General features: G+C 44.9%; 1 protein-coding gene across 4 annotated transcripts in view; it reads right to left on the bottom strand.

Annotated features, from left to right (window-relative positions):
- Positions 1 to 18,882, bottom strand: part of FHIP1B (FHF complex subunit HOOK interacting protein 1B) — a 449,140-nt gene that overhangs the window by 233,233 nt on the left and 197,025 nt on the right. For 3 of the 4 annotated variants that reach the window (XM_086933723.1, XM_086933725.1, XM_086933724.1), the window contains exon 3: positions 5,515 to 6,129. The exons of the other annotated variant lie outside the window; for it this stretch is intronic. In XM_086933723.1, coding sequence (XP_086789849.1) covers positions 5,515 to 6,129 — 615 coding nt within the window. The remainder of the gene's footprint in view (positions 1 to 5,514; positions 6,130 to 18,882) is intronic. 4 annotated transcript variants of the gene reach the window in all.

Raw genomic sequence — 18,882 nt, 5'->3', positions numbered from 1 at the left:
CAAGTCACTGTTCTAAAATGCCGAGCTATTAGGGTCCGCAATACTTTTTAGGTCGAGCTTGGAAGTGCATGCGCTGCTCTGCGAGGCCTGCCTTCCCTGTTCTTGTCTTTCTGTCCACACCTTCCTTGTTGCATATGTGTACTTGTTGTGAAGCGCTCCGAAACCCTCGGGTCCAGCCAGCGCTATACAAAACTTCAATAAATAAATAATAAAAAGGTAGGGACTTAAAAGCTCTGCCCACTCTCCGCCCACATTTTTCATTGGCTTGTGTCATTGTCCACTTTAAACTGTGGCTGTTTATTGGTCAAAAGACTTAGTAGTCCCTCCTTAGTACATCCTTGTCTCATTTTGTATCCTCCCATGGCGACACCCCTTGTTATGTGTGATGCTGCTTGGCAGGCTTTAATTACAGCCTCCCAGCACTATTTTCTCAAATAGCTGGCAGGACACGTTCTCTTCCAACACTTTATTTTTATAGCACAGATTTGCAATGCAATAGGTCTCACATTTGCAAGAACTTTAGCTTTTGGCATTGTAAAGGACAATGCCTTTTATTTATCTGTTTTAAAAACAACACATAAAAGGCATTGTCATTTACAATGCCAATAGCTCAAACTCTGAAATGTGACACCTATTGCATTGCAAATTCTTATTATTTGTAAGTGAATGCATATGCAAAACACACTCTCCCATGGAGTGCTGCGCACAAAAGAAAAAAAAAAAAAAAGAGGCCCTCAAGTCGGCAGGTGAAGGATACTCCTCATCCAAATATCATAGAGGAGGCAGACCGGGAAGCAGAGGTCAGCCCGGGACCAGGGTTCAATTCCCGGCTCGGCGGGTCTTGAGTCTGAAAATGTCCACGGACTCGACAATTCTCGCTCCGGTGCCTACTCGATTCATGGGTTCACACTCTGCGACTCTGGGCAATAACTTGCTTAATCTCCACAACGGCCCCTCGCGGTGGGATGCCTGCTTTCACCTTGTGGATACCCTACCGGGGGAATCTCACAGGGGGATACCAGGACGGGTTCCCTAAGCAAGCGCTTAGATACCGGGTCGGTGATTTGCGCTATATAAATACATGTACATTTACATTTACACATACTGTGAGCCCAAATAGGTCCTGCGCAGATCAAATACAAGTACAGGAAAGAAAGCAACAGAACCAAGAGCACACAATTAAAAAGAACACCTTCCAAAGATAAGCAAGGGGCTGACCCAAAGCCCACTCCAAGTATTTATTATGCTTTAGAACTAAGTTAGGTGGTCTGTAGTCAAGACCTAGTAAGCATTGGCAAAAGTAATAGGTCTGGCGTTTGGGACCGATTGGCTTTGCCAATAGTTTCTAGCCTTGCTGCACATCATCTTTGATGCTACGCAGAAAGGCTAAAGTAAACAAATAAAATAAAAAAAGGCTCAATGACGTTATTGTTGAGTCATTAAGTATGCATGTACTTCACACTTTAACACGTCTATAAGATGATAAGTGATTTTTTTAAATTTACGGTGATGGATCATAAATAAAAAAATAAATATATAACATGGACGATTTGTTTTTTAAGCACAGGTGGCAAGGAGCAACATGGAGGACGAGGGCTGCGAAATAGGTTCGACAAGAGGGGGGCTGGGGAGAAGAAGGAACAGGGAAGAGGGCGCGCATGGGGAAGCAACACAGAGGGTTGGGGAGAAGCAATGGGCGAGAGAAAAGAGCGGGGAAAGAAACACAGGGGGTGTGAAGGAGAAGTAATGGGAGAAAGAAGAGAGTGGGGGAAACAACACAGGGCGGGGAGGAGAAGTAATGGGAGAGAGAAGAGAGTGGGGGAAACAACACAGGGCGGGGAGGAGAAGTAATGGGTGAGAGAAGAGAGTGGGGGAAACAACACAGGGCGGGAAGGAGAAGCAATGGGTGAGAGAAGAGAGTGGGGGAAACAACACAGGGCGGGAAGGAGAAGCAATGGGTGAGAGAAGAGAGTGGGGGAAACAACACAGGGCGGGGAGGAGAAGCAATGGGTGAGAGAAGAGAGTGGGGGAAGCAACACAGGGCGGGGAGGAGAAGCAATGGGTGAGAGAAGAGAGTGGGGGAAACAACACAAGGCGGGGAGGAGAAGCAATGGGTGAGAAGAGAGTTGGGGAAACAACACAGAGGGTTGGGGAGAAGCAATGGGCGAGAGAAGAGAGCGGGGAAAGAAACACAGAGGGTGTGAAGGAGAAGCAATGGGCGAGAGAAGAGTGGGGGAAGCAATACAGAGGGCAGGGGTGGTGAGGTGAAGCAATGGGCGAGAGAGTAGAGCAACGTGGAACGGGCACGGGCACGGAAGAAGCTCACGGACAAGATAGCAACAAGGGAAGTACATCAGGGCGAGTGCAACGTGGAGGGAGCGGGGAGAGGCACACAGGCGATAGAGAGCAACACAGAGTGCAGGGAAATAGGACTACACAAGGGAGACATATGGAAAAGACATACGCTCCCAAGGACTGCTTAACCCAATTAAACAAGCATCGGAAAAGCCTTTAGGTTTCACTTAAATGAGATTTATTGACTTTATCAATGTTATTCTAGATGAGTTGCACAGCAGCACATATTTCATGATCTAGTAACCGATGTGTAATACTAGGTGTCCACATCAGGAATCTTCAATTGAAAGCTTTGCCTATGGCCATGATATCAGAACAGTAAAGAAATATCTCAATATATAGGCATGTAAGGAATTGGATTATCAGTGGTGGGTGTGTGACTGCCAACCTCAAGTACTAATCATAGGCCTTCTCAGGGTGAACTCTCAAAGTCAGTAAATTAACCCCAGCTCAAGCCAAGGCACAGAGCAGCCATCACGCAGCTCTCCTTCAGGATCGCCCCATGGCTAGGTCCTAATTTCAAGGAGCACTTGTATCAAATGTGCTCAACAAGAGGGAGACAGAGTCTAAATAGAAACAAGTTCATGATCTTCAGTAATGCTTTTTGTGTTGGATACTCTAACGGTAGAACCTTTATGTTTGAATATCCCCAGGCACCAGGCTGCATCTTTGTTGTTTACCATCATATGCATTTTACATGTTCTTCACCGGAGCTCAAGGAGTTAATGAGCCAGTTGAAGCTTTTGTCACGGCACAGGAGATTTTAGCCAAAGAGTGTGAGCTTAAAAACTTCAGTTCACTCTCTGGTGTAACTATGTAGGCACGTGTATGCATCACTACACGTGAACAGGCCTACAAGATGCACGCCAAAGTTTTGCTTTTTTTTTTAATTTATTGACCAAGCTAAGTTGTTTAATGTAATATTTATTTAATAATTAGAGCTCACGAAAGCACTTATGATGTAGCTGAGCACCCAACTACGAAAGGACCTCTAAAAATATAAAAAAGAAAAATTGAAATGCCCACAAGGGGTGGGAGAGCAATGGATGAGCAGGTGAGGGAAGCAACAGGGAAGGGGATGAAATAAAGCCATACTGGGGTGAGAGGCGGGGCAAAGCAACACAGGACACACACAGGGGTGCAGCAAGTGTTTTGGGAGAGGGAAGGAGCACACGAGGCAAAGAGCTAGAAAACACCCACATTCTCATCAGTGCGGAAAGAAAAAAAGCAATTCCCTAAATGTGAGCAGTAGAAGGATGCATGCCATCCAATCAAATGGGTGGTAAAGAGGCAATGAGCCAGGGGAACGACAAGCTGAACTCTGGAAAGGCCGGCGATATAAAAAGAAGCAAGCTAACGAGAGCGACAATGGCAACCATTGATAAACACTGGGCGGACTCTAAATCCACAGTACGTTTCTGATAAGCCACAAGAGGTCTCGCAACACGAAAACCAGTGGGAGAATTGAATATATCGGTACGGTATGCAGAGAAGGTACAAGAAAATGGAAGTAACACATTGTAGGTGAGGAACACAACATTGGTACAGATGACAACAAATCTACCCCTCCCACCAAACCCCTCCGCCCCTCAACCCCCATGATAAGTTCTGTTTTGGATGTTAGGGGTAGCATTAGTTCAAACAAGAAAGTATATGGGGTTTTTTCCTTCTAAAAATGGCATCAACAAAAAGTTTGCTGTGCTAGGATCATCATCACCTCAGCTTTCAGGAACAAGCACGAGTTGTCCCTAAAACCTTTTTTTCAACACTGTTTTTTGCATTTTTCGAAGAGGTGGGTTCATTTTACATATTTGTGGTTTCAGCCTACCTGCAGTTTGCAGTGGAATTAGGTGTGAAGCTTATGAGTGATCCAGTAAAACTATACATCGCTTAAAAGTAGATAACATTCTGAATTCAGCAATGATCATTTGAATGGATACTTCCAGATTTCCCATAGAAACTAACTTTTGTAATAAAAAACACCTAATGAAAATGGGAAGAAAAAAACAGCGACAACGTTTCCATCTGTAACTTCTTGTCATAATGGGCAATTTATAAAAGCAATATACCATTATGTCCAACAGACCCTTCTGGTTTTGGTAATACATAGGGTTTGTTGATTCTCCATGTGACACCCAGAGTTAACAAGTGAGCTGCACCTTGCAATGCTTTTTCATTGTGTGCAGACTATACAGCAATTCACGAGGTAAAAATGGGTATGAAGGAAACCTATTCATATCTCAGGGATGCTAGACCCATTAAAGAGCAGTAGGAACAGCAATACTAGAAAGACAGCTACTGTGGTCATTACATTTTATTACAGTCTCTCCAGACTCACGATGACTCCCAGGATACCTTCAGCCACAGAAATGGGTGTCATACATCCAGAAGCAATTGAACTATGGGCCAATGTAGCCCATGAAATGATCATTACTGGATAATGGACGCTGGTGTGAATTTACAGACGGACTCCATAAGTGGACAGATGGCCACCCTTACAGCCGTCTCGGACGACAGTAAAAAAAAAAAAAAAAAACCTGTGTGCACCACATCCTTGCTTTTCAAGGTACATAGTTTTGGTGGTCCCCATCAGCAGTCAGTTTCTGTATGCATGTATGTGAAAAGGTTGCCCATGGTTACTGTTTCCAAACACCTCCGCTCCCTGGTCACAGCTGCATTTCTTTGTTTCCTGAACCTACTGCTACCTTGAAATCCTCAAAAGCCGGATTATTTGCAACTGTGAAAACAATTATGCATGACTTTGTAAACACTTTGCAACCCACATGACGAGGGTACAAGTTAAAGCTCTGGAGAACAGAATGTACATGCCAGGGCACCGTATTTCCTTTGGAATCGAGTTAATATAGATGCTAAGCCCGCAGCCGGCAGGGCTTTCAATGACTAGCATAAACCACCTCCTTACAAAACCCTCAGACAAAAGGCCACTGTTCTGAATGTCCTTAAGGGACCTTTCACAGAGGGCACTCAAGGCCAAATACAGGCAACTTTGTGACACAACAAATAACCGAAATGATGAACTGTTGCTCTAAGAGCTTCAGACTTAAAATAAGCCACTCATGAAATGATGTCTAAGCATTAGCCGCAAACAAACACACAAGAACAACAGATAGCCACAAATAAGCAAGGCGTCCAACCTACCGGGCAGAAGAATGAGTTTTCGGTGATGAACGTGGCCACTGTAGGGTTGTTAGCCGACATCGCCATAATCAGCAGCAAGGCATCCCGGGCCTGCTGGCCAATGACGCCCTCGTGGTGGATGAAGGGAACCAGGAGCGTGAAGATGATGAGGTTGGTGGGGCCCTTCTCTACCGAGCTGTGAAAGAAGAGCTCCAGGATGGACGGTTCTTTGGCCATGGAGACGCACAGTTGGTTCAATAAAAGGACCAGATTATTCTCTAGGACAGGTGACGCCGGACCAGGGGAGAACGTCCCCAGCAGCATCACAAGAGGCTTCAGTATGGGCCCGTGGCACAGCAATGCCTGGCGCGACTGGCTGATCAGCAACTCAAAGAGCTTCAACTGGTCCACTTTCTTCTCCTCGCTGAAATCCCACTGCAGGTGCCAGCGCAGCAGTCGCTCCAGGATGTTCTCTGAAACCACAAATCCCAAGATGGGGCCCGGCGAGCTGTCATCCTTTGGACGGTCTTCGGCCAGCAGGCTCATCATCTGGTAGGTGTTGTTCCGCACTGAGCTGAAGTCGTCTGCTGTCACCTGCTCTGGCTTAGAAACCCTCCGCTCCAAGATCCGCAGCACCTGAAACACGCAGCACAGAAGAAAAGGCTTACTCATTCCCTTATAGGACCTTTACTCATAAGCATAGTATCATGGGCAGCCTAGGTTTCTCATGTTTACATCATACCCAGCCTCTAAACCAAATGATACAACAGAACACTTAGAATTCCATACATCAATGTAGAATAAGTGGACCTCGTGTTCTACTGGTTGTAGGAGACTTTTCTCCTCTGAGTGGATGTGGGGCAGAGGTTTGTGCAATAGTTGACATCTAAATATCACACCCCATACAGGACCATACTGTTTGGAAGAAGCACAAATGCCTTACTAAAACTACCAGAGCAGACAATACCTCCAACTCCTGTAAACAAAGTAAATTATCGGAGCAAATGTCAAAATGAAAGTCCTTCGAAAGCCACACCACCTTCCTCCAGGATTACCACTGAGCGGACTCCACAGCATCACCACTAATGGCACATATCTATGTGGCTACACCTGACGTGTTTAAACTAACAGTAAAAAGAATGCATGGATTATAGTAGAACAGAAAACTAAATTTGTACTACACAGAGGACATTCTGTTGACTGAGCCTACACTATCATTAGAACTGGCCCGGCACATTCCCACCTTCTGCTTTAGCCATACAGTGACAGTCTGGCAGACTAGGTTTGTTTTAACAACTTTGACATTTGCTGAAAAATACTGGGTCAATCCTGTAAAATTTCTGGATCTCTGGTACGTACTTCTAGTCTCCCATCACAAAAGCACGCTATGACTAGGTCTTTGCACAGTCCATATCCACTTCTATGACTGTTTGTCAGGATTTATTCAAGTATCCTTGTGTGTCAGGTCTATAAACACAGTAGACAACAACATCTTCTTACTTTGCATTAAGACTCTGTTTGGTAAAGTTGAAGCTGTATAGCAGTTCACTTCCTTCATTTACAAACATGCACACCCCATGAAATTGGACTTTTTCCTCTCTTCGCTTTTTAAAGTAAAAAGTGAAGCGCCAAAAAGATCACAGCTATATCGGACCCACCTCAGGGCTAGCAGTGCATAACTGACCCACATTTTGCAGGTACCCAATCTATATCAATTAATGTCAGTAAGGTAAGCAGTTCCAAAGGATATTGAGAGAGGAGTCAAAGGTATACGGTATAAATATGCAAATACATAAGAGTAACTGTTGGTCTAGGTAGAAAGGAACCCTAATGTAAGTCTCTTGTGTTGTAAACCCAAGTGCATCCAAAAAGTCAGTGTGGTATGCAACAGGACGTCTACACAGCGTGTCAGGTTGCCATCAGTTAACCATCCTGTACCGCCCTTTCCATCATTTGGACCACTACACAGAGTGGAGAGTCCTCGTTGTGACCACTTCACCTAGATCTGATTGTGAAGTGAGTGGGACCCACTGAGATGTAGGGTAGGCAGGGTGTGGTTACTAGAAACAGTGCATAACGTAATTATAGTATATATAAGCATTATAGTAAAAAAGAAAATCTATATATTATATTATCAGTCAACCTGTTACTTAGACGATCACCTTTATATGTTCCAGCAATACAACGGGTGGCGCTGTATGCGCTAGACGCAATTGTGTAGGGGTGCTATACATGCCTTACACGATCGGGCATGTTTTCATTGATTTGCTGCATTGGGATTTGTAGTTTATATAATACAAGAGCACTGTTCACAAACTGATAGCCTCAAGAGACAGCGACTATCTGTCACTTGTCTCCTTGTGGCAGTAGTGCGGTCCAATCAAACCACTTCATGATAAACCAATGTCTGGCTTTGTAGTCCATACCACATAGAGGCACCATTTAGGAATCGGGATTATCGAGGGACAGTGACTACATGCCCCGTGTCTCCTTGCGAGTACTACGCGGCCCAATTACATCGCCTGTAACCTGTGGACCATTTAACGATGTTATGTTATGGCCGCTTGGGACTTATCGGTACCTCCACAAACAGCTCAGATGGCAACGAGGAGTACCGACGGAGAGGTGAGGCGCCCCAGAAAATAGAACTTAACTCTTGCACTGTATAACTCCCTGGCTGCGAGTTTGTCTATTTAGTTTTGTTTTGTTTGCTCCTATTCCTCGGTATCTCGGATAACTGGAGACTTATTTAAAAACTTGGTCCCCCTGGTTTTAACAATTTGCTGTGAATTGTCCAGATGCAATCTAACTGGGTTTGTTACTAAGACCTTGGACGGGTCCTCCAGAGATTCACCATTGACCCGCCCTATGGTAACACAGCTTAGTAGACTGTGATGACAATGCAATCTTTACTGAGAACGGTTGTTACAGTCTCTCGGGCGGCGGCCTGCAAAGTATCTATTTCTTACCTCAGTCGCCTTGATTAATTAGTAATGCTGCCTGTTACTAGGAGATACAGACTGGGTACAACAGACGTATTTTTTTTCTATAACCATTGATACTGCTCTTTGACGAGAACGGGGGTACCACAAACTCCAATTGACCCCTGTAAATTGCGTACATGTGACCCACCTTCAAATATTTGAGGACACAGTTGGACCATGTAACGAGCAGCGAGATACATGGTACCTAACTTTGATTATATCTGGATTACTAGATACTTCCAACTAATGGCCCTCTTTACATTTTAATGGGGACCAGATATTATTAGCCCTGTTTAGGGACTATTAAATAACACATAACTTGTTTAAGAGTAGTCAGATGTGTTCGCGACTACATCGCTATTATCAGCGGGTACTATCATAGCTGATATATTATAGAGTCGAGTCACTGTAAGTTTTCTTAGCTGTCGTAGAGTGTTTCTCTCTTGTTACATACATTTTCTGTCAACAGAGCAGTGCCCCTAGTACCTGAGCTGTAGCCAGGTGAGGAGAAGCACGTTCCTCTCACACTCAAGGTGAGTGGGAGTTGGTGTCATTAATATGTCCAAATGATTTGTATATGCGCCGTGACGTATGAATGGCTACATGTTAGATCATGGTACTAATCGTTTGCTGTTATCTCTAACCTTGTACGTCTCTTGTTTTGGTTGTTCTCTTGCATTTGGACGACAATCTTCTACACAGGAGGAGTGAGGGGAAGAATCAGGTGATATCTTTCTCCTATTTTCAGTTTTTCACTCTCACCTATTCTTTGAAACAGTAGCAAAGTCCTAATTGGTCCTGATGAAGCAGTAGATACCTCTGGGATCACTTAAACCTGCAGAAACATGTCGACCTATACACCTAGCCAGTAGTTATTTACTAAATCCACTGGCTCTTTGCACTACTCATGTTTTTACCATTGGAAGTGTGCGCGCATAGAATAAAGTGATTTTTGCGTTCACTCTCCAATTTTAACTGAGCACTTTATCTCACCTATTTTTTCTTTATGCACTGTTTCTAGTAACCACACCCTGCCTACCCTACATCGCAGTGGGTCCCACTCACTTCACGATCAGATCTAGGTGAAGTGGTCACAACGAGGACTCTCCACTCTGTGTAGTGGTCCAAATGATGGAAAGGGCGGTACAGCATGGTTAACTGATGGCAACCTGACACGCTGTGTAGACGTCCTGTTGCATACTACACTGACTTTTTGGATGCACTTGGGTTTACAACACAAGAGACTTACATTAGGGTTCCTTTCTACCTAGACCCACAGTTACTCTTATGTATTTGCATGTTTTGTTTAGGGGGCTTAACTGTTGTGGGGTCTTTAAATATTCCCTCGGACCCTCCTTCCATTGTTTGTTTTTTCATACGGTATAAATATCCAAAACGTAGGACAGGTGTCTGCTCCTTTTTAGGTCTCGCCTGAGCCAGTGCATGCGCTGCTCGGAGAGACATTTAGTATACAGGGTTTTCAAAGTGCTGCCACAGCCGGCCTAGCGCTTATGTTCACGCGAACGTGCGCGTGCGTAGCCGGCATCTTCCTCCCTTCCAGCGCAATCACTGCTGCGTGTGCACCACTCGCGTGATTACCACAGAGTGCGTCCGATCACTTTCGCTTTCACGGCCGCGCGGCCTTCACTTTTACGGCCGTGCGGCCAATGCTTGTTTTAGTGGTCGCTGAGCTGCGTCTTGGCTGTAGTTTGTGTGAACTGTTGTAACTGTGTTTAAGGTGAGTAGTGAGCGCATCACACCCTTTCAGGCTTTTGGTTTCTTTTGGCTTGTTTCCAGAGGGTTTGAATTTGTTTGAACTACAATCCCTAGTAACCTTTAAGGGGCGTATCTTGTTTCGGTTCAGGAGCCAGTATCTAGCTTTTGACTACCCCTCCTTGAGCGCCCTTGCACTCTATATATTTTGTGCGTGTGTTCTTTAACCATTTATAAGTCCCCTTGCGATTTCTTAGCATCCGCTGCACAGGGCTTCCCTTAACCGTAGCAACTTCCTTCACAACGGTTACTCTTACTTTTAGAAGAACTTTTAGGATGTTGTCTGCGGCTGCCGCCGATACAAACAAACAGCCCATCCTGGATGTGCACCGAGGATGCGTGGATCACCATGCCCCCATTGTCAACATGCCTTTTACTCCTGTTGTGACGCTTAGCACTGCGATTGGAACAATTGCACTAATGCCGCCTTCACTACTACAATAAACGCTTTTTGCACGGTGCCCTGAAACGGTTTCAAATCAAAGCTTATTTAGTAGCATTGTTCAAACGTTTTGTATAGAGCTTTAAAACTGTTTCACTATACGCTTCTTTTGCTCATCTTTATCGCAACAACTTCACAGCGCTTTGAAACCCGACGGTCGCTATAACAAAATATATAAAAAAAATATAAAGGCAGCGTTAGGCGCTTATGCCATCAAAGTACATTAGAAAAGAACAATTATATTTTCATCGATTTATGCTTTATCTATTTTCTAAGGCATTACATGAGATTAAACGTCATCAGTGCATTTGTAAAATCATCATTTAAGGATCACAAATCCAGATTAAACGATTCCCAGTCTCAAGGTCAAAATCCAAACGGAAAACCGTGTTTTCAAGCATTCTGCCCAAAAACGTGCCCAGGGCAAGCGCCCGTGCCACAGATGTATGTTACATGACCACAACATGTGACTGCAGCTAGCAGTTCAATCAAGTTTGTCCTGCAGAAATAGTCATCGCTGCGGCTTTACGACCATACCATTGACTGTATAACTCCCTGACATATGACTGCGGAGTGTCTCTCTGCTGGCCAGGGTTGGCTTCTGCACAATCATAGTTCACTCACCAGCTCTGTTCTTTTGTAGTAATTCGGGTCGGCCACTACGTTGCGCCGTAAGGTTGCGCCTTATTTCATATTACGGAAGTGCCAATGTTTTATCTGAAACGCTCCCTGGGAACAGCTGCATCTGGCTCTGAAGGAACCTTAACCCTTCACCTTTCACCAACCCTCTGGCTTCTGCTCTGTCTGGCTACACTACACAGCATGCGTGGCCCAAGCACAAGCTGTTTTCTTCCACAGCAGCCCCTGCACATTCCAGGAGGGGTGTTCCCTCATCTGCAATGGATTGGTCCTCTCTGTGCTGGGACAGAGCGTGCACAAGTCAGTGCCAGGCCACTACAATAACACGCATTGGCATTGCCAATAGGTCTCGCTTTTGGGACCTTCAAGTATTTAGTTATGTAGCACAATATCCTTGGTGCAACAAGCTAAACACCTAAACACTTATAAGGTAAAAGGTTAGAGAAGAATGGGGCCGGGGAGAAAGAATATGAGTGGGAGTGGGACACAGAGCAGTTGTGAGTGTGTGAGGAAGAGACGAAAGCAGAATGGATGAAAGAGAGCTGAGAGGAGAGTGAGGAGTTGTTTGGGAGTGGTCAGCATTTAGGCGCTAGACTAATTCCATGGTTCTGGCATCCTGAATGGAAGTTCATAGCGCTATCTAAATGTGCCACATGAGCTGTAACTGGAAGTGGGAGTACGGTGGTAACAGCAGAGCACCATTTGTATCAAGGCAAAACTGAAGCAACCAGCCATAAAGGACACTAAAGCTAAGTGGCTTGTTAGGAAGCCCAGAACTAGTCAAAATGAGCCACTGGTTACTCTGCCGCTCGTATTCCTCACCCCAGGGCTGGGCTAAGCCAGATTGGCAGAATAAAAGGGAATTTGGCACAGCTCAACTGCCATGGGCCCAAATGCGAGCAAAGAAAATGGCACCGTATCACCTGGTTTGGTAGCTAAAAAACAAATGGCTATAATAGGGTGTGCCGGAGGTCCTGGTGCCACTGCATATGCTGTACCAATGACCGCTTAAGCGTCAATCCAACACAGGGTACAAGAGTCTCTTTATTTCAGAGACCGCGTCTACCGAATTGTCCGGCCTGGATACGAGGGTCTGCTGCTGCGTGGACCCCATCCAATAAAACTCAGGCCATCCTCAATTTACAGAACTGTATCAGCATTAGAAGCAGGAAATGGCTTCTATGACAGACAGGAAGTCGGAAGATGAGGGTTCATTCAATCTGGGCAGCAAAGGTGCAAAATACAAGGCGCCCTTTCTTCAACTTTTTTTTTACTGACACAAAAATGCAGCCTTTTACATTGCACCTCTTCTGCTGAAATAGTGTATAAGTTAATTTTAACCTTAGCAATTCCAAGCAAAACGTCTGATGTTTTGAAGTCAGTCTGTCAGCAAATGATGGAGCTCACTCAGCGATGTTCAACAATCACAGACAAGAATCGAAGAGAAACAGGGATGTGGGTCTGGACATTGTGTAGTTGTGTGTCTGTGTGATGTAATAACTTGCCTTCACAGCAGCAATAGAAGCCGGGCAGCTTCGTGGAAGTTGGCGCGCTCCTCGTAGAACAGGATTATGTCACGTTCTATCCTGCACACGTGGCCCTCTCGTCGCAAGGTTGGGCCAGTAGCAGCTCGCCGACTGGCTATGTCCATGAACTCCGTTCCAGCTGCAGCCGGGGATTTAACATCCTGAGCAGCAGACAGCACCTCCAGCAGGCACGTAACAGATTACTGCGTTCCGCTTCTGTTCCTCTGAATCCTACGTATGCAAGGGTTGTTTGTGTTTGGTTCATGCTTCCTGAGAGTGGAGGCCGGGTAATGCCAATAAGAAAGGAGAGCATAGGTCACAGCACAGTTAGAAACCTTGGCGTCAAATGTAGGAATCAGTGCAGAAACAAAGTGAGCTGTAGAAAACAGGTTTTATTTCTTTTCAGGATCAGAGCGGTTTTTCTGTAGCATGCTATCCCAGAGGAGAGGATGTGGTGCAGCGGTCAGAGCTGTCGACTTGGGAGCTATGTTCGAGCCTCGGCATCAGCACACCATTCTGTGATTTTTGACAAATCACTTAATCTCCCCCTGTGCTCGCACTCTACTAATTTAAATAAAAAAAATAAAAAAAAGCAGCGATCTCGGGGGGTGGGGGGGCTAGGGGGGTGGGGGTGAGCAGTGTTATGTGAGGGAGGAGGGAGTGGGGAGAGAAGGCACATGGAGATTGAGTGTGAGGTGGTATTTTAAATAAAAAGAAAAAACAATCAGATCTCAGAGGGGTAGTGGGAGTGGTCAAGCAGTGTTGTGGAAGAGGTTAGGGGGCACGGCAAATAAAGCTGCCAGAAGCGAAGTAAACAGAACACTTCAAGAGCAGAGGCAGGCCAACAAAAAGAAAAGGGCGCCCTCATACCGCTCTAAATAACCCTGATGAGTAACAGCACATGTAACAGGGGAAGTCCTCATGGGAGGGTACAAATCCCAAAAGGAGGGACTACTAAGTTTATCCACCAAACAAAATCCAGTATTTCTAAAGGACAGAAAGAGGATCCAATTACAAAGATTGCCTGTTCTCCAACCCCATATGCTAGATACAGCATGTCTCGAAGAGACACCGCATGCGCTGCCTAGGAAAGACCTAAAAATGAAGTCTGGCACTTAAAGTGTGTCCAGAAATACCCAATCTAAACAAGCCAAGACCAATCAAAGTGCAAACTACTGAATGTGTTAACTTCAATTAGCAATTCCAAGCCCACATGTTTGATGGGCAAGATCTATGATTCACTGGCAGATTACAGTTTTTTTAGAATCTGGTTTTCCCTCTGTAGAGTAGGGCATATGGTCTCCTTGTGCAGTCCTAGATCAAGCGCTCATTGCGGGAGTAACAGCAGGGTAGAGCTTTCAAACCTCCAAAAAGCTGAAGGAGCCCCCTCAAAGATACCTGCCCCAAGCACTCCAAGGTACGCTGCCACATGGGATTTTTTTTAGATAAATCTGGACTATAGAAATTATTACCACTGAAACATATATATTATGAAAATCAGGCATGCATAATGGATGCCGTTTGTGATTTGGCGTTTCTCTCTGAAGCCTACTTAAGCAGAGGGGTATTTCTAAAGAGAGGCAAAAAGGGGCAGTTTAAAAAAATGTCATCAGTGAGAGAAATGGATTGTAAACACTTGCTGTGCTCGTTTCAGCATCGCACTCAAAGTCCCTGCTGTGTGCCTGCATGGAGTCGGGGAGCACTATCTTGACAGCTGACTCACAACACAAATAAACAGAACATCCACAAACAATATGCCAATCTGTTATATTCTGAATAAAAGGACTGGCCTGCTTGGACCCTTGCTAGAATAATGCCGTAAGATTAAGGTAACGCACGCCCGGTCCTTCTTTTGGGACAGGGCGCAGTCCCTGATCATAATGAGCAGGTCTCACGTTTATAACCGAGCAGTTATAGCTTACTTGCTTTTTTATTAATGATTAAATATGCTTTCTCCACTCCCTAAGGGATCAACCCTCACTTGCTAGGTGATTATTCCATGCACTTGCAATCTCCTTGAAAGGATCTGGTTTAAAAGGCGAGCATTTCCCTGATCTTGAAAATATTATCTAATTCCTCACTGTACGCCCACATGACTGTGCTGCCCCAGTTTACAGAAAGAAAGGATAACGGTACCTACCCTGCATGCATCAGTTAGTAGCTCTGTAAATTCATATGCTCTGCAAACTCCTGCAATCTGGTGTTGGGCTCGGATGCTTCCAAGTGTTTTTTTCTTCGAAGTGTTTCAAGTTACTTGTCATAATGTGACTCCTCCCCCAGTTGGCAATGGACATGGACATGGGCACCCACTCCATTATAAGATTGCTTTTTACACAGAGGGCAAGCGTAAGAATGGGTGAGGGTGGGAAGGTTGCCATGCGTATAATTTAAGTGGTAAGTGTTCTATATAAAGGCATCTGTAGTAACCACTGACTACCAGGGAGGTGGGTAGGCGCCAGTGAATCTACAGCACTACACGATATACAGAAAGTAGCATCCGTTCATACCTTGTATAGCTGTAGAAAAAATGTTGTTGCATAGATGTAAATCAGTACTCCCATAAAGAGGGGGTCAGTTAGTGGGGGTGTGGAGAAGGAATTTGGGAACAGGGTTCTTAAAACTGTTTGACCAACTCACTGTTGACAAGCCCAGAATATCCACAGTAATGCTTTGTAAAGGTGTGAGGAGTTGACCTAGTAGCTGCCTTACAGATGTCAGCTAAAGAAATGTTTCCTAAAAAGGCCATTTTTTTCCTCATAGCCAGTGGTCTGAGGGAGTGAGAGTATTATTTTTGCTTTAAGGTACCATGTTTAGACAGACTTAATTATCCATCTAGCTGTGCCATCTTTTGATATTGGGCGACCTTTAAGAGGTTTAGAAAAAGTGACAAAAAGGGACTCAGTTGTACAAAAAGGTTTAGACCGGTCAATGTAGGTCAATGTAGCTCTCTTTACTAGGCCTGAAGTTATCTCTGGTACAGAGTCTGGTTGAGGGAAAAATACTAGTAGCCCAATTGTTTGAGATGGACAGGTGGTAAAACACTGGGAAGAAACTTAGCTATGAGGAACTACACTTTTCAGGAGAGAAACTGTAAAGGGGAGGAATGAAGGGGCTCAAATGGAAGACTCATGAGTCTTGCGAGGGCTACATTAAGGTTCCAGAGAGGGGCAGGTGGAACTCTGGGTGGGGTGGCCAGTTTAACCCCTTCCATGGAAAGTTTATAAAGAGTGAAGAATACGGTCTATTTTGCACGTATGTTGCAATAGCCGTGAGGTGTAGGCGAATGAAGTGCAAGCTAAGCCTAATTTTTGTGGGTGAAGCACATAGCAGACAATGTCCTGGACCGCTGGTTTAAGGGGGTACAAATCCTTAGAATTACAGTAGTGGACAAATGTTTTCCACTACACAGCATAGCAAACCCTAGTAGTGGGCCTGGTGGCTTCTTTGAGGATATCTGTGCATTCCCGTGGAAGATGTAAATACCCAAACTCTAAGATCTCACGTGTCAAATTTAAAGATCAAGTTTCCTTGTGGTCTGGATGCTCCTTCTAGCTCTGCTTTGGGGCAAGAAGGTCCAGCCTGCTGGAGAGCTTCTCGTGAGGAGTAAGAGACATCTTGAGGAGGGTTGAGAACACTTGTCGCCTGTCCCACATGGGAGCCATCAGGATGAGGGTGAGAAATGTTTGTTATAGCTTCCTTACCACACATGGAATCCGTAGCAGAGGAGGAGGAAAGTTATAGGCCAATATCCCTGAACAGTTCATCCATAGTGCATTGCCATGGCCTGAACCTGTGGAAACCCAGAGGTAAAGTTTTGGCACTTTCACCTTCATGAGTGGTGAACTAGTCTATTTGCATGACCTTCCACCATAGGACTTGTGATAGAAGGTCTCGGAACTAATTTGTTTCCGTGGGCTTTTCAATGGGCTCGTTGACAGCGTAGCCGTGGAAGCGTCCTCTCGTGAGGATGCATCCACGTGTGCTTTTATTGAACGCATGGAGCGTATATCCCCCAATTGAGTCCTAAGCCTCAGTATGCCTGTAACTTAGCTGCAGATTGTTATTCCCTACCCCCCACGGTCTTCTACAGCTGCCAAGTATTTACTATAAAAGATGTCAGTATTGCATTAGACTGTGTGACAGGGGGAAGAGCGCCAGGCATGGATGGCATTCCTGCCGATGTGTTTTTAAGTGATCGGGAATCACGGTGTCAATACTTTTCATGGCTAGCCAACTCTGTGGCCCAGGGTGCACCTATACCCACTTCTTGGAAGGGTACGGAAATAATTCCAGTTTTTAAAAAGGGTGACAAATCGCTACCCAGTAACTATAGACCCATCAGCCTTATAGATTCAGCACAAAAACTGATGGGTCGATTAGTGCAAAACAAGCTTCAATCTTGGATAGTTGAAAAAGATATTTTGTCTCCATATCAAGCTGGTTTTCGCCCCCTGACAAGTTCAATCGACCAGGTTTTCTACTTTATAGCCCTCTATTGGAGGAATGAGACCTTGATCAATGGCCCGCTTTATGCTGTATTTGTTGACTTAAAATCAGCTTTTGATTTAGTTCCACGGCCAAAATTATGGAGTGTGCTTGCTGAAGCTGGTATAAGTCCAGAACTGCTAACACTGCTTGTCCGCTTGCATGAAAACAACTATGCCAGAATCAGGTGGGGGGCACAGGGTGAAGTGACTAATCCTTTCCCTGTGGAACCACGTTAGGCAGGGGTGTGTCTTGACCCCCATATTGTTTTCCATATACATTAATGGTATTGTGGACCACTTAAGAAGGTTCCCCACCGATGCACCAGTGCTAGCAGGGGCTCGTGTGCCAGTCCTCATGTTTGCGGACGATACGTTGATAGTATCGCGAACTCCTAGTGGGCTTCAGAAGGCCGTTAATGCATTTGGTGAGTTTTGTCAGAACCGCGGTCTAGAGTTGAATACTTCTAAGACCAAGTTTATGTGTATGAACCAACGGAAGACATTCAAAGACTCAATTACTTTTAATGGTACCCCTTTAGAGCAGGTAGAGGCTTTTACATATTTAGGAATATCCCTTCAGGGTAATATGAGATGGAAAAATCATATTGACATGGCAGTCTTAAAATTCCATCAGTTAGCAGGTGTGGTAGCGCTTAAACAGAGCCTCACTGACTAAACCAATCACCCCTGCTCTAGAAATTTATAACATGAAGGTGATAAGCGCCTCACTGTATGGATCGGAATTATGGGGATTCTCTAATTTGAAGGACTTGTCACTGGCAGAGAATAGGTTCCTGCGGCGCCTAGTTGGGGCACCACAAAGTACTACTACTGTTCCTCTGTTGCTTGATCTTGGCAGGAAAAGTATAGAGGACCTAGCTCCCCTACGCCCTCTGTTATATTGGAGACGGATAATGACAACCCCGGAACTAGCTCACTGTGCTGCCGCACTAGTGGATATTATCAATGCTGACCGCGTTCATACCATCTTGTGGCTTAAAGAAATACAGGGTCTATTATCCAAGCTGGATCTAGACCATCTATGGGCTAATACCAATGCATCATGTTTTCCATGAAAGACTATTTTGAAGAAAATGTATTGGGACATGGTTCGGTCATCTGCTTTTTGTATTGGATCCAACTCCAAATTAACCCGTCGTTTTCTTGATATCAAAACAGTACCATCTTGTGAACCCTACTGGGACATTATCGAAAAGCCGCTCGATAGAAAACTGTATCTTCAATTTAGATTTGGAACTCTTCCCCTAAACGCATTTACACAAAACTGGTCTGCGAACCGGGATGAGAAATGCCATTATTGCAAAGATCTAACTGAGAATGTTTCCCATTAACTGACTGTTTGCCCTCTTTATGACTGCCCACATCGTAAATGGATAAAACCAGTGTGTCTTAACTTAGGAACACGCAGGCACATAGAGGCGCTTAGAATACTGGAAACAGATTGTACACCCTACTTTGCGATCGCTGTTGCAAAATTTTTAGGATGGGCCTGGACTATCCGCACCCGCACTTTACAA

The sequence above is a fragment of the Lissotriton vulgaris genome, chromosome 8, assembly GCF_964263255.1.
Source record: "Lissotriton vulgaris chromosome 8, aLisVul1.2, whole genome shotgun sequence".
Classification (NCBI taxonomy): Eukaryota; Metazoa; Chordata; class Amphibia; order Caudata; family Salamandridae; genus Lissotriton; species Lissotriton vulgaris.
Note: the sequence above shows the minus strand (reverse complement) of the source record. Positions and strands in the feature narration are given on the sequence as shown.